The sequence below is a fragment of the Pempheris klunzingeri genome, chromosome 6 (genome assembly GCF_042242105.1).
Source record: "Pempheris klunzingeri isolate RE-2024b chromosome 6, fPemKlu1.hap1, whole genome shotgun sequence".
Taxonomy (NCBI): Eukaryota; Metazoa; Chordata; class Actinopteri; order Acropomatiformes; family Pempheridae; genus Pempheris; species Pempheris klunzingeri.
The window spans coordinates 15,724,516-15,739,918 of NC_092017.1; the positions used below are offsets into that span (position 1 = coordinate 15,724,516).

General features: G+C 40.7%; 2 protein-coding genes across 3 annotated transcripts; both read left to right on the forward strand.

Moving 5' to 3' along the window:
* The first annotated feature begins 526 nt into the window (after nucleotides 1–526).
* ftsj3 (FtsJ RNA 2'-O-methyltransferase 3) lies at nucleotides 527–7,818 on the forward strand. Of its 2 annotated transcripts, none has more exons than XM_070832752.1 (21): nucleotides 527–694; nucleotides 829–934; nucleotides 1,741–1,787; nucleotides 1,955–2,034; nucleotides 2,259–2,358; nucleotides 2,529–2,723; nucleotides 2,856–2,971; nucleotides 3,187–3,291; nucleotides 3,476–3,576; nucleotides 3,693–3,776; nucleotides 3,887–4,033; nucleotides 4,301–4,436; nucleotides 4,647–4,840; nucleotides 4,925–5,042; nucleotides 5,182–5,263; nucleotides 5,458–5,617; nucleotides 5,749–5,843; nucleotides 6,061–6,163; nucleotides 6,550–6,733; nucleotides 6,930–7,024; nucleotides 7,152–7,818. In XM_070832752.1, the coding sequence occupies exons 1-21, from the start codon at nucleotides 628–630 to the stop codon at nucleotides 7,429–7,431; spliced, it is 2,595 nt and encodes an 864-aa protein (XP_070688853.1). In that variant the 5' UTR covers nucleotides 527–627; the 3' UTR covers nucleotides 7,432–7,818. The 2 variants fall into 2 exon arrangements, with proteins under 2 accessions (XP_070688853.1, XP_070688854.1); XM_070832753.1 differs by having other exon boundaries at nucleotides 5,464–5,617.
* Nucleotides 7,819–9,007: 1,189 nt separating this feature from the next.
* Nucleotides 9,008–15,045, forward strand: clcc1 (chloride channel CLIC-like 1). Its single transcript, XM_070832055.1, has 10 exons — nucleotides 9,008–9,217; nucleotides 9,320–9,427; nucleotides 10,105–10,215; nucleotides 10,390–10,611; nucleotides 11,621–11,761; nucleotides 11,880–11,979; nucleotides 12,421–12,518; nucleotides 12,801–12,947; nucleotides 13,045–13,635; nucleotides 13,975–15,045. The coding sequence occupies exons 1-10, from the start codon at nucleotides 9,086–9,088 to the stop codon at nucleotides 14,077–14,079; spliced, it is 1,755 nt and encodes a 584-aa protein (XP_070688156.1). The 5' UTR covers nucleotides 9,008–9,085; the 3' UTR covers nucleotides 14,080–15,045.
* Nucleotides 15,046–15,403: the final 358 nt, after the last annotated feature.

The window sequence follows — 15,403 nt, forward strand, 5'->3', positions numbered from 1 at the left end:
AGTTAACTGAATATCTTTTGGTTGTGGACAAAAAAAAGACATAACGTTGGATTTAGGGAAACACTAATCGACACTTTTCACCATTTTCTGCCATTTTCTAGACCAAACGGATTAATTGAGAAAATAATGTGCAGATTAATTGATGATTAAGATAATAGTTGCAGCTCTACTGTCAGTAAGGTAGTGGTAACTAGTGGATTGAATCCAACTCAACATGTTTAATACAAATTTATGCTATAACATTAGCATTCAGTAAAATGCTGTAGAAATATACTTTATACAGACTATATATATCTGTAAAACGTAGAAAGCAAAAACTTCCTTCAATGCAAAGCCAGTATCTCAAATCAGTATCTATTAACACTTAATTAAATGCTCTTAGTGACAAAGATGTTTCACTGCCCAGTTTGAGTTTAAGGCGTCTCAACGTGTTGCAGACAGCAGGAGGCGACAGCAGGCGTGTCATAAATAAAACAGAAGAAGAAGAAGAATTACGTACACTGTGACGTCAAACGTCTGCGCCGGCACAGCCACACGTGTTGTGTTTATGGACGTCTGAGTGCTTTAAGTTTAGACCGAGTTTGATATTTCTGTGTTAAAGTAAAGTGTAAAACCACAGCGACAAACATGGGGAAGAAACTCAAAGTAGGAAAGACCAGGAAAGATAAATTCTACCACCTGGCTAAAGAAACAGGTAACGTTACGTTACAGACTTTCAGACCGTGAGCAGTGGGGGGGGATGTTAGCTTTAGCAGGATTGTTAGCTACTAAGCTAACACTAAAATATATATATTTAAATTGAATCTAACAACACTTTGTCTCTTTCAGGCTATCGCTCTCGTTCCTCCTTCAAGCTCATCCAGCTCAACCGCAAATTTCAGTTTCTACAGAAAGCCAGAGCTGTGGTCGACCTGTGTGCTGCTCCTGGTGGATGGTGAGCTGCCTGTCAGATGATGATTGTCTGTCTGTCCATTCCAACCATATATTTGGATATTCATAAAATCTATAAAACCCTGATTAAATTCTAATTTAAGGTTAAGTATGTTATTAGAAATGTGTGTTGTGTGCTGTTTTAACTCAATAATGCAGGACAACATGATAGAAGCAGGGACCTCTGCTGTTCTTAAACAGACATTGTGTAATACTGTTCATAAGGTAGCACCCTTTTAATCTACACCCTCATTTATGCTAAGTACCCTATGGAGTACTACTTATGTGGCCCCATGTGTGAGCCCCATCAGAGGTGGTTTTGTGATCTCCCAGATGTCAGATTTTTTGTCTTACTCTTTCTGCCGTCATTGAGTTTAAAAGCAATGTTTTCACAGACGGGGCTTTTCTGCTCAGCTTTAATTCTTTGCTGGAACTTCAGTTTAAGTCTGTGAAAATATTGCATTTAAACAGTGATTTTGCCCTGGGTGAATATTTGATCGTACTAGTCAGACAGTATACATCGTTTGATCAGGAAAATTCAAAATATAACCCTTTTGGTTTCCCCCCCCCCAAGGTTTGGCAAAGGCAAGCAACGTAACCAAATCCTGGAGTAATGTTCTAGTAATTGTACGTCTGGGTGTTATGGTCACAAATTGGACTATGTATTTAAACGCTTTTGTAGGAAGACAGAGGAGGGAAATATGTGTTGACAAATATAAGTAGCACAATGATGCATATATATATATATATATATATATATATATATATATATATATATATATATATTCTCGATTCAAAATATCTGTGCAGGTTGCAGGTGGCGTCCAAGTTCATGCCTGTATCAAGCCTCATTATTGGTGAGTGTTATGTCATCAATGTGATTATTTGATTAAAAAAATAATAATAATTCTCTCCTTATACTTTTCAGTTGTTTCAGTCATTCATTAGAAAAGTCCACATTACAATTGTAATCTAATTTAAATTATTGAGAGAAAAGATTTTAAAAAGCCTTTCCCCCTGTCAGGTGTTGACCTGGTGCCCATCAAACCCATCCCCAACGTGGTGACGCTGCAAGAAGACATCACCACTGAGAAATGCAGACAGGTGAGGCAGCTGCTGCCAAGTTCAGTGCATCACTGAAGGAGAACAGACATCAGGGTCGTGGTGCTGCATACACTGATGTACACAGAATAAGCAATTTAATAGTCCTACAGAAATGACACTGCAGAGGGTTTTGTCACGGCAATACACAGATATCCACTTCTCTAAAATTACAGGACAGGTCTTGACATGGATTTATAAAGTGAGACACTGTTTGTTCCATACAGGCTTTACGCAAGGAACTGCAGACATGGAAGGTTGATGTTGTGTTAAATGACGGAGCCCCGAATGTGGGAGCCAACTGGCAACACGATGCCTTCACACAAGGTAGGTGCCAGTAAAACAAAAGTTACAAATCATTACAGTGAAATCTAAAACACACAATCAGTCACTATCATGCAGTTTGCCCCCCCCCCCGCCCTATGTAGAGGCTCCCACACCTGCCGTAATGGATCATGTTTTAACCTAACGTCCAAAAACCTCACTCTGTTCCCCAGCTCATCTGACCCTCATGGCCCTGAAGTTGGCCTGTGACTTTCTGACCAAAGGTGGCACTTTTGTCACCAAGGTCTTCCGCTCCAAAGATTACCAGCCACTGCTCTGGATCTTCCAGCAGTTCTTCAAGAAGGTGCAGGCAACCAAGCCACAGGCGTCCAGGAACGAGTCTGCTGAGATTTTTGTCATCTGTCAGGGTCAGTGGCCGCTACAGATTACACTCTGTGATTACTGAATTTTCTTTAGCACATATTTTCTAAAGAAGGTCTTTATTTACGGGCATTATTTCTGTGGATTACAGCTGAAGCCAATGTGCTTTTTCTTACCAGGTTTTGTTGCCCCAGACAAAATCGACAGTAAGTTCTTTGATCCGAAACATGCGTTCAAAGAGGTGGAGGTGCAGGCCAAAACTGTGAGGGACCTGATTCCTGTCAAGAAGCCAAAGGCATGTACACTGTATGAGACAATGGAATACTAAATGAACAGTATTCAAATGTTTAATTTCAACCAAACTGTCACATTAGGAACGCCCAAACTCAACTTTCCAATAATTTCCTGTAATTACCCGAGTAGCTATTCACAAATGATTCGCTACAGTATTTACAATATTTGATTCCAAGTATTGCATCACTGATCAAGCAGCTGCTCTTTTTTTTCCAGGCGGAGGGATACACGGATGGTGATCTCACACTCTACCACAGCTTCACAGTGACAAGTTTTCTGAAAGCTGACAACCCTGTAGACTTCCTGAGCAAAGCCAGCGAGGTTAGATCTTTGTACCACTTATGTTTGTCTGCCATTTCATAGGACACCCTGTCAGATATACATTGCAGCCATAAGGGAGCAAAATTTCTGATGAATTGTCCTGGACCCGATTATTTGAATGCATTCTACATCAACATATTTGTAATGTTAAAAAGGTATTTTCATTCTGTCTCCTTTTATTTAGATCACCTTTGACAACAAAGAGTTAGAGTCTCACTCTTCCACCAGTGCTGAGGTAAAGGAGTGTTGTCGTGACATCAAAGTGTTGGGCCGTAAAGAGCTCCGGTAAGTCTTTTCCATGCTGAGGTTCGTGCATAAGTAAACAACCGTTTTTTTATACAGATGAGTATTACTCAAGCATGCATGTGTTCACTGTACTTCATCCATCCTCACATCTGCAGCCTGCTGCTGAGCTGGAGGTCCAAGCTGAGGAGATTCCTGGCCAAACAACTGAAGGCAGCCAAACAGATTGACCAGGAAATCAAGTAAAAACTCTTTTTACTACATTCACAAAAAGCCTCTGAAAGATGCTCATGTCTTTGTCTTTGACTATGTCATAACGGGTAATACAAATCCTCTTTGCTTTGTTTTTCAGGTTAAGTTCTGATGAAGAAGAGGGTAATTCAGAGGAAGAACCAGATAAGAAGAAAGAGGAGAAGGAGAAGGAGGAAGAGGATGAGGAGGCAGAAATGGAGAGGAAACTGGCAGAACTGAAAGCTGACGAGGTGGCTGAGCTCAAACGGTACGGCACGAAGTTGGTCTGGATTACTGTTTTCTCATTACTAAGGATTTTTTTTCTGTGACCATTTGTTGCAGTTATAGTTGCCAAAATTACAGATTTCCTTACTTTCACTTGTACACAGTCACGTTCAACATATCACAGCAAACCTCTCATCATTTCGTCAACCTGTTGCCTTTGATGTGGTTTTAGTGGAAAACTGTGAAATTGGAAATTGCTGTTTTGACTTGACTTGAAAACAGTATTTGTATTACTGTTGCGCTGCATCAGGAAGAAGAGGAAGCTGCTGAAGGAGAGGAGGAAGCAGAGGGAGAGGGTGGAGCTGAAGATGGACCTGCCCGGTGTCTCCATTGCAGATGACAACGATTCGTGCATGTTCTCCCTCAGCACCATCAATAAGCAAAAGGTGAAGCCCACACACACACACACACACACACAGAGTTCCCACTTGGGCCTTGTTGGTAAAAACTTTTGGTGCAGATATCATCAGCCCATCTCTAATGTGTCCTCCAAAAGTTGTCCAGTCCACTTGTTATTCTGATTACACGGAGAAGCAGCTGAACCTTTTTACCAATGCTAACTAGATGCTCCTTTGGAATTCGCTTGTCTTCATCAGGTGCTGGCTGACATATCCAAGGGGGACATGGAGGCAGCAGACGCACTGGTAGAAGGAGAAGACGACCTCCACCTGTCTGATGAAGAGGATGATGAAGTGGACAAAATGTCCTTGGCCTCTGACCTGGATGAAGAGGACTTAGAAGAGGTGGAGCACCGACAGACGGAGCTGGAGAAAAAAGCACCAAAGAAGAAGTAAGTGGCCATTGAGACCCTCATAAATGAATTGTTCTCTTATTGAGTTTTTGATTATTGATTACTCGTGTCTGCGTTTTCCAGAGTTAAGTTCACTGAAGAAGAAGAGGATGGTGATGAGGTGCAGGAAGGCGGTTTGCTGGTGGAACTAGAGGGAAAGGACGAGAAGAAGGAACGGGAGACCAACCTGTGGTTCAGCAAGGTTAGTCCACACACTGGTGTTGCATAATGATTGGTCAGTCACCTGCCTCTTCGTCATCGCTGGTCTTCTTCATGGCTTACACCTGCACATGACTTAATTTCTGTGTGAGGTCTGAGCCTGCCATCCCTCTGCTCTGCAGGGCATCTTCTCCGAGATCGACCTGGAAGGAGACGCCGAGAGCGAGCTCCGACAGACTGAGTGGCTCCAGAGCAAACAGACAGGTGACAGTCTCCCCAGTTTTTCATTACATCTTCATCATTCAAAAGTCTTTTTTTCAAAAATGGATTTCCATGATTCCTTAAAAAAAAGACAAATCAAAAACAATCAGATAAAATAAAATAATGTAAACTACAACTTTTAAAAAGATGTTGTAAATCTGTGGCTGACAAAACAATGATTTGGGGTCTTTTTGTAGGAAAAGGCAAAAAGAGGAAAGCTGAAAAAGAAGAGGAAGAGGAGGAGGAGGAGGAGGAGGAGGAGGAGGCTGCCCCACCATCACCAAAGGAGGCTGGACCTTCACAGGAAGCTGAAGAGGACAGTGACAGCGACTCAGACGACAGCAGCGATGATGAGAAGTAAAAAATAATTTTGACTGTTTATGCCGTTTCACAATATTAAATACTAAATCAAATTTGGCTCTTAATATCGATGACTAAACAAATGTATACATATAAGCAATCAGTCAGTATTGTGCTGCTCGTTCCAGGGAGATTACCAGGATGAAGCACGCCAAGGGGGCTGGTGCGATGTCAGGACTGGCCAATGAAGATGACTTCCAGGTTGTTCCTGTGGAAAGCACCAGTGAGTATGACAAACATTTATATTTCAGGTGTTTAGTTTGGGGAATCTCCAGCACGCACGGATCCTGACTTTTCTAATTGCTGGAGAAACAAACTTTCATCTGGGTTTATTTAACCAAATTGACTCCAAACCAGGTTACATAAACACAGCCAGTAGAAGTGCTTCAGCTTTGTTTTTGTGTAACTTAATGGATGTTTGTGGGTTCTCTGCACCTCAGGTAAGAAAGCCAGGATCCTGGATGCAGAAGGCCTGGCCCTGGGCTGTCAGATCGCCACGTCTAAGAAGAAAGCCAGAGACCTGGTGGACAGCAGCTTCCACAGGTGTGTGTGTGTCTATTCAAATGCGTATCCACTTCCATTGACATCAGACTTGCATTACTAAAATCTGTGATCAGGTGTCACATGCATTGACGCCACAATGTTTACATCAGACTTAAATTTGCACACAATATTTGAGTTTAAAACTGGTATTCAATGTATTTTTGCTGGCATATTTAATCCTCAGGTGGGAGGCATGGTAGCCAAAATGTTTTGCATGATGTATTACACACATCATCAGTTTCAGAATCTGCTTTGTAAACACACATCGTTTCACAAAAATACTGATTGAATGTTCTAAGAAAAACAAGTTTGTATCAGTAGTTACACCGTAGGGATGAATAGCATGTTTTGCACCTGTACGTCAAGCTGATTGTGCGCTCCTGTAGGTTTGCTAGCTCAGAGGAGCAGTGGGACGTACCAGAGTGGTTCCTGGACGATGAACGGAAACATCGGAAGAAGCCGGTGCCGGTCACCAAGGAGATGGTCGAAGAGTACAAACAAAAATGGAAGGAGATCGATGCCCGACCCATCAAAAGAGTTGCTGAGGCCAAAGCCAGGAAGAAGAGGAGGGTGAGACAATTAAAAAGATGATGAGACATAAAACTGGATCATGATTGAAATTGTCACAGCTGTTAGATGTTAAGACAAACGAAAACATGACAAACTGTTTAGTTTAAACTTGTAAATCAGGTCAGATGCCAAAATTAAAGACTGGTCAAAGATTTCAGTAGAACTGATTGTGTTAGTTGCTCTGTGACTTTTCCAGATGCTGAAGAAGATGGAGCAGGCTAAGAAAAAGGCAGAGGCGGTTGTCAACACAGTGGACATCTCTGAGAGGGAGAAGATGGCTCAGTTGAAGAGGTATGATGTCAAACCTGCTGGAGCCACAACTTCAACTCATGACTCCATGACACTAAATGCATTTTACCAATGCAGTTTTACCAATAATGGCATTTCAATCATTTTGTTGTTTTCCCTATTATGTCAGTATATACAAGAAAGCGGGCCTGGGGAAAGAGAAGAGAGAAGTAACGTACGTTGTGACCAAAAAGGGAGCTGGCAAGAAGGTGAGACGGCCCCCCGGCATCAAAGGAGCCTTCAAAGTGGTGGACAGTCGCATGAAGAAAGACATGCGGGGAATGCAGAGAAAGGAACAACATGCTAAAGGGGGCAAAGGAAAGGGTGGCAAAGGAAAAGCAGGACCAGCAAAGGGTGGCAAAGGAAAAGGAGGACCGCCAAAGGGTGGCAAAGCACGCAAAGGAAGATAAATTTGAACCTCACACAGTTCTGCCTATTAAAAACTATTAAACATCGCCTGGTCTGATGCTGCAGGTGAGCAGTTAAGGAGCTTTGTGAGCGGCCACAGTTTGGGCTTTGAGGCCAGAATGAAGGTTGGCCATTCACATGGCCTCTTTTTAGGATCCTTTGCTGAGGTTCCTTAATCTCCTGGACACTTAAGATCTGTCCTGGGGGTGTCTAACTGCTGGTGTCCTGTTCACATCTTTCTGAAGATGTAGATTACTTGCCTTGAAATCTGCAAAGAGAATGGTTTCACTGAACAGCTTGAACTGTAAATCACATTAAACATAATAAATGTTGGTTTTAATATTGTAAATATTATATACACATCTTTGCAATAAATGTCTTTGTTTAAATGGCGTGTTGAGTCATTTATTCAGTGTTTTTTATGGGAAAAGAGTTGATTAGTGTGTCAAAACCTTAATTTCCTGGCAGAAGTCACATTCCTTGTCTGATAAGTACTGTAGCTTAACATTTTGCAGCCTCAGTTGCACACTTAACACCTGTGGAAGCAAGTAACTATAGATATGTTTGATTAAGTATTATTTTTAGTTATCTCGTATTCTACATTTGTTTCACAGCTGCAATCAGTAGTTACTTTGCTGATCAAAATTTTACATACAATCAGCTTATATGCAGCTTGATGCATTGATAATACAAAGCAGCAGTAGTTGATTTTTTTTTTTTAATTTAATTTATTGGACAATTTAATATAAAAGAAAACACCAGCCCTGCTGCGGCAAAGAGTGTTAACATAAAAGAAATGGCTGTGTGGTAGATAACATTTCTTAAATCACAATCTAATTCAACAAAAATGCTGAACAAGATGATCAGTTTAAATAATAATGAAATACAAATAGGGTCCATTCTTCTTTACCACATTAATACATCTTTACTACTTCATGTATTGATGTATTTTTATGTAATTTTTATATTTAATTTTTAATTATGCTTTATATATTTTTATGTTTATTTAATACTTCTGTACTTGGACTTTTCTCGTCACTGAGTATTTTACATTATGCTCCTGTAATTCAAAATTTTTGTTAACTTATTACAATAACTTTACTTAGAGGATATTTTTCTTTCATTTTTGCTGAGAGCTTCCACTAAAGTGTGAGTTATTCTGTCAGAATAACTTGTATTCTGTCACAGTAAAACAGACTTCTATTTATGCGCCACCCCATCTCTACACTACACTACACCTCCCATGAGTCTTTGCGGTAACGTAAGTCGCGTCAAAGGGTTTGCACAAGGGTTGTACAAGTTGTACCGTAAAGCGGCTCTGTCGTTTGTTTATTTTCACGTTGCAAGTAACTGTTGTAACGCTGGGCTGTTTTGTGCTATTACAGTGGAAAGTTTTTAATATTCAGCGTGTGTATCGAAGACTTCGCATATTAAAGTGTCTACAAAGCCAAGTTTTAGTCGGTGGGTATGAAATTATCAGCTCACAGTAGTTTTAATTCAGCCATTATTTACGCAACTTAGCTTAAATTACAGTTAGCCGCATGCACGTCCTTCCTCTTTCCTTGGACTTTAGCTTGGACTGTACCAACCCAGCCTGCCGACAAGCTTTAACACTGGCCGGTACGTTAGGCCAAGCGCCCTCCTCAGTCTGCCAGGATGCTCCTCATCTTCCTGGTGTGCAGCCTGGCGGTGGCTGGCACGGGGCAGCAGCTGGACGACGACTGGATTGACCCCTACGATATGATCAACTACGAACCAAGCACCAAAACTATGCGGAAGCCCGCAGAGGTATGGTGGTGCTATGAGTGTACATTTGTTGCTATTGCTCTGGATAATCTGCAGATATGTTGATATTTCTCTTGTGACGGTAAATGTGTGTGTGTCCTGCAGCCAGTTAACTACCCCAACGTGCCAACCAAAAGAAGAGAGCATAATCAGGACCCCAGCCAGGCCGAGCAGACTCTCTGTGACAGAGAAGTAGTGGATCTAAAGAATCAGGTTGGTTTAATCACTGTCAGAGTCACAACAGGAGCTTCAGGAAATGTCTGAATGGGTTTATGCATTCATGCAGCTTTTCCTAGCAGAGTTTAGTCAAGAGATTGCAGATTGTGCGAAAGAGTTTTTAATATCTGTTTGTTTTGGCTAATGGGAGTCTGAAAAAGGAAATGGAGGGCAAGATCTGAAATCCTAGATGTCAGGGATGGGAGCTGTCGCACACAACTTCAACAACTTTTGTTCAAGATTGATAAAACATAAAATAAAAACCTGAATGTCACTGAGGTTCAGGTTACGGTACACAGTCGTCCAACATAAATACATACAATACATCATGCACGACACAGAACAGAAACATTTTTCTGTTTCACTGTTTTTGGCTGCAGACATTTTTCTGCTTAGATATTAGAGAAGCACGACAAAGCAAACTACATAAACTCAACTACAATGACATAAACACAACAAAACTGTTGGCCAGAACGTGTGCATGCCCCTATCCTCCTCAAACTGTAAAGGAGGAATGAGCACAAGGTAGTTTCTTCAAGTTCAAGTCCTCTTGAAAACCAGCACCTGCCCTGCTTATTGTCTTTAAGAGATGCACTGAACGGATCACTAATTAAAAAATTAATCTCCATGGAATCAGTCAAGCATGACAAACGCTGTGCTTTGCTTTCGTGCAGATTGAAGAATTTAAGAAGGAAATCACGCTCATGTCACAGCAGCCTACATGTAATCCAGTGTTCAAGCGGTTCCTTAGCAGACTCCTGAAGGAGATACAGAGAGTTGGTGTGGTATGTGGTCATTTCACATTTATTATGCTGTGTCATGTGGCTTTGAGTACATCTTTGCTAATCTGAAATGCATTTTACCAAACCAATCATCACATGGCCTACTTTTGACAAAGCTACTGAATCTGTTTTTAAATGTAATATCGCTGACATTTCAACCTCCTCTTTTCTCCCCAGCCCAGCGACTCCACAGAAGTCTTTTATGATGCCAAAATCAAACTGTCCAGACAGGCCATGATGGAGATTCAGTCTCTTCTGGAGGGTGAAGACAGCTGGAGAACAGGAGCTCTGGACAATGCCATCAATCAGATACTGGTGGATCTCAGACCGCATAACTATGAGGCCTGGAAGTGGCGTTTTGAAGACAGCTTTGGCGTGGAGCTTGACACAGTATTAAAAGTAAGTCCTTTAATCTGAAACCTTTTGTTTATGAGTCTTTAAGACACTTCAATTATGTAAAGACTTCTGATTTTAGAGAGCTTTGACTCTGAATAATAAGTGTCCATTTTAAGGTTGAGTCTTAAGTGAGACTGGAGTGTGTGCTGCAAACTTAAGGAGCCGTTTTATTTAGAGAATAAATGTCAAATCAAGCCAAGTCACAACTTATTTATGTAGCCCAAATGCACAAATCACAATTTGCTTCAGGGGGCTTTACAGTCTGTCCAGCGTACGACACCCTCTGTCCTTAAACCCTCTTTTCAGATAAAGAAAAACTCCCTTCAAAAGCCACAGAGAGTCAGGAATCCTCTCCCAGGATGGACAGACATGCAATAGATGTCATGTGTACAAAACAGACCAATAAAATCGCAGCATACACAAATTATGATGACAACATTTCTCGTAGATGTACTTATTAAAACATATGTGAAGAATGCACATCCCTAATGTCCTATGCACCCTGGATATTTTTGAAATCTGCCTGAATTTGAAAATACCGAAAACCACAAATGTAACAACATTGTTTTTTCCCTCAGTCATCACAGTATGTATATTCTCGTAAATAACATAAAATATATATATATACGTTTGTATTTATACATAGATGTATGTGTGCGCAAATGCAATAAAGATGTATATGAATATAAGAATATAGCCTATCCCACTGTACGACATGCAAAACGTGTCAAAAAAATGATCCATTGATTCCATGTCTCCTCAGTGAGCCATGACAAGTTGTCCGAGCTGCAACAAAAAATCTGCTATAAAAAAAAAAAAAAGCATATTTTCTATGTGATTGTTGAGCTTTTAATTAAACAAAAACAACACTTACGATCGTACGGGCTGAAGTGGCCACTCACTTCTGTGTGAGATTTTAAAATACTTTTTGTGCATATTTTGTGTTACAAATGGTTTTTTCTTTTCGTGTAACCAGTCAAGTTGTAACCCGGTCTCTCTGTTTGTCTTCCAGATAGGGCTGTTTGTTCTGGTCATAGTGGCCATCATATGCACCCAGATGTGGTCGACAGTGTCCTGGTTTGTGCAGTTCAGCAGACTGCTTGCAGTCTGCTTCGTCGTCAGTATTGTCTGGAACTGGATCTATCTGTACAAGGTGAAGAGGAGCTATTTTGGTTACTATGCTGTTGTTTTGCTGTCATTCAGTGCTTTTTTTTTTTTTTTTTTTTTTAGACAGATAAGTTTGTAACACCATCGCTTTTTTTTTTTTTCAGATTGCCTTTGCTGAGCACCAAAGCAACATAGTAAAGATGGATCGTGTCAATGAAAAATGCACTGGGATTAAGAAAATTAACTGGCGTGATAGTTTGACAGGTGAGTCCCTTTCAAGTATAAGCAAATACAGTAAACTTCATATTGTCGCCTCCTGTAAAAAAACACGTATCTGAAGAATGTCAACGTTTCAGCTGTAATCTTTACAGCTTTGTGGCAATGCATTTTGGATTTACAGGAGGAAAAAAGAGGGGAGCTGCAGATTTAGGTGATGATTGTTAGTCGGTTGTTGTGAAAATATTGATCATAGTTACTTTAATCTTTCTGTTTATTAAAAAAATTCAAAATCAGCTAATTTGGGGAAACATGGTTTTCTCCACACTGGAAAGATGTGAAGAATATTTCTTGTCTCCTACTTTTACACCTTCATTTCACATGAAAGACAATGACGTCCCAATGTCTTACTTCCTAATTATCAGCGTCCTACCTTGGTACTATTGCTATTCGTAGCTGCATCTGAGGTGTTTGGTTATTTTCGTTCAGAGTGGTTCAGAAGCACCTGGACTCTTCAAGATGACCCCTGTAAGAAATACTATGAAGTCCTCATGGTCAACCCCATTCTGTTGGTACCTCCAACCAAGGTACGGAACTACGATGGCATGTCTGTGTTCTGAGTGCATGTACAGGCTAAATTATGCTGCATATGCGGAATAACTTAACTGTTGTCTTAAGATATCCCAACGTAAAAATGCTTACATGCTTGGTGTTTTATTTTCCAGTTGTTGGGCATTAAGGAAGTTCATAGAATGAAGCATTTCGCACACTATCACGTTTCACTTTCACACTATCACTTTAAAATTGGTGTTAGTTTTGAATGTCTGTATGGGTGTCATGTTATATTCTAAACATCCCTCTGTGTTTAGGCGATCTCAGTTACCATCACAACCTTCATCACGGAGCCGCTGAAGCACATTGGTCAGGGGATCAGTGAATTTCTTCGAGCCCTCCTCAAAGATCTACCAGTTACCCTGCAGATCCCAGTACTCCTCACTATCGTGCTTTCCATTGTGGTAAGAGCCCTCAATGAATTCTTCAATTCACTGACACTTGTTAAAATAAATAGAATCAGACCACATTTCTACGTACTGGTGTATTCATTGTCTACAGATATGCATGTATGGAGGTGTTCAGGCAGCCTTCCAACATGGCATCTTGGCACCTTTCCGCCACCCTCGAAGGGGTCCACCTCCTCCAGAGCTGGAGCAACCACAGCGTCACCCCCAGGCGATCGAGGACCACGACCACTTAGCAGGAGGGGACGCATTACAACCTGCCCAGAGGCACCGAGCCAATGACGGCAGATTACACAGAAACCAGGTTCATCAGAGGCGGCCCAACAGACCCAGGGAAGAGCCAGTCAAGGTGGCGGTGGAGACACTACGCACCGCCGAGCCTCCCTACAGTGAGGATGAGACCGACGCTGAGCAGCATGAGGCTGAGCAGAATCTCTCTGCTGAATCAGATTCAGAAAATCAGCAGGAGACACGGGAAAAGCCAACAGGAGCAAGGGCTGGAGGTGTTGCCGCTAAAACAGCCCAATCAAAAACTAAACCCACTGAAACAGACTCATCTCAGTCGAAGACTAAACCAAAAGGGAAAGAAAAACCCTCCAAAGATGATAAAGACAAACTCAGCAGAGATGGCGCAGCACCTAAATCTCAGCCAGCAGCACAGGGACCTTTAGACGCTGATGTTCAGGTGAGTGCTTTTAAAAATTCATGAAAACTAAATCAGATTCATCTTACTAATATACAATTAAGGACATAAAACAATACCTCTTAACTGTGATTAAACCTTTTAAAGTACCCTGTTTTTTAATGTTTAATGCTGCAGCGTTGCACATGCACTCATGGAATGATGAATATTCACACACTACATGAATTGGTAAAGAAGTATTTAATAACTAGATTATATTATACTTTATACTTTTTATATTATACTTTGGTTTCTGAATGTAATATTTGCTACTACAAGACATTTTTATTTGGATGTCTTTTTGTTTTATCATGATTTTTGATGTAAACCCCCTCACTGCAGGACCTGCAAGTCTCAGCAGAAGACAACAAGACCTTGGTCTCACTGAATGCAGTCGAAACTCTCGGAGTTCCTGTTCAGAAGTCGCCTCCAACGTTTGCGGAGTAGACGGCTGCTACACCAGTCAAAGGAGGAAGATAAACATCATCAGTTTTTGGTGATTTTTGTTTTAAATGTGGACTATTGTTTAAACGTGTGCTCACAACACTGGGGAGCCCACTGGGGAACCACTGCTGTGTTTCCAGTATAACTTTTTCTCACTGCTGGATGCGTCTTTCTCTGAGCACAGTCATTCACGCAGTCAATACTGTTTGAAAGTTTTGAACCGAATTCCTCTTGAAATACTGAGCAGATTCACCAATCAGCCGCACAACAGCCAGATGAATACAGGAAAAACAGTATTGTTTACTTGATCTGGTGTTTCAGTGTGTCTTACCCACAGGCAGGAATCATAGTCTTACAAATATAAATGATAAAAATGAAATGAGTAATATCTTGTTTCAATTTTCAGTCGAAAAATACATTTGTAATTTGTGATTTAAGAGGGAGAAAAGTATCTCTTTATGCTGTTTTTTACAATAAGATATTTTTGTGGTTATTAACGGTTTTTATTATTTAAATAGCGATGCCAATGCTTGTTTTGCCGGGAGACAGTGCTATTTCCTTTTCTAAAAGCTTCAGATGAACCCACTGTATACTGCGTGTTCAGCTCCAAATGCCTGACAGACACAGACACAGCTACAGCACAGCTACAGAGCCAGATATTTCCCTGGGGTGTAGTTGAAGAGCAAAAAAAGAGCTAAAAGAAGAGTAAATATTAGACTTGGATTCATCAGGTGCCAAAAACACATCTGCAAATGAATGATAATGGTGCTTCGTGTTTGCTGGATGTGTGAATAGGCAAATGTTGGCTAAAATGTTCGACTTTTTATGAAGTTGTTAATATATAGTTAAGCTATTTTACAATTAAGTGTGCTGGAAAAATTGCACAATCATTACAAACTGAGACCTTTCAAGGTAAATTATGTCGTGTATACAAGGTATTTTTCTTTTAATAATGGGTATAAGTGAAATAAAATTTTGTTACACTGAATTTGTTTCTCTGTCCAGTGTGACATTACTCAGCTGATATCAAACAAACCATCTTTTCCATTGTGATACAAGTTATCTTAGATCTTTAGGACCTTATTTCTCTTTTGCAAAGCTGCAGCAGATATCGTGAATGTCCTGCCTGAGGAAAGTTTCCTCTCACTCAGATCAGCATGCTGCAGTAAACACCAGGGAGACGCAGCATGAAGGCAGTGAGGTTTTGATGTCTAACTCTGCATCTTAAACAGCCATAACAGAAAGAATATCATCATATCTCATTCCAAAAATAAAACTATTAAACCCAAGTACCATTGGGACTGTCGGTGACAAGTTTCACTGTTTA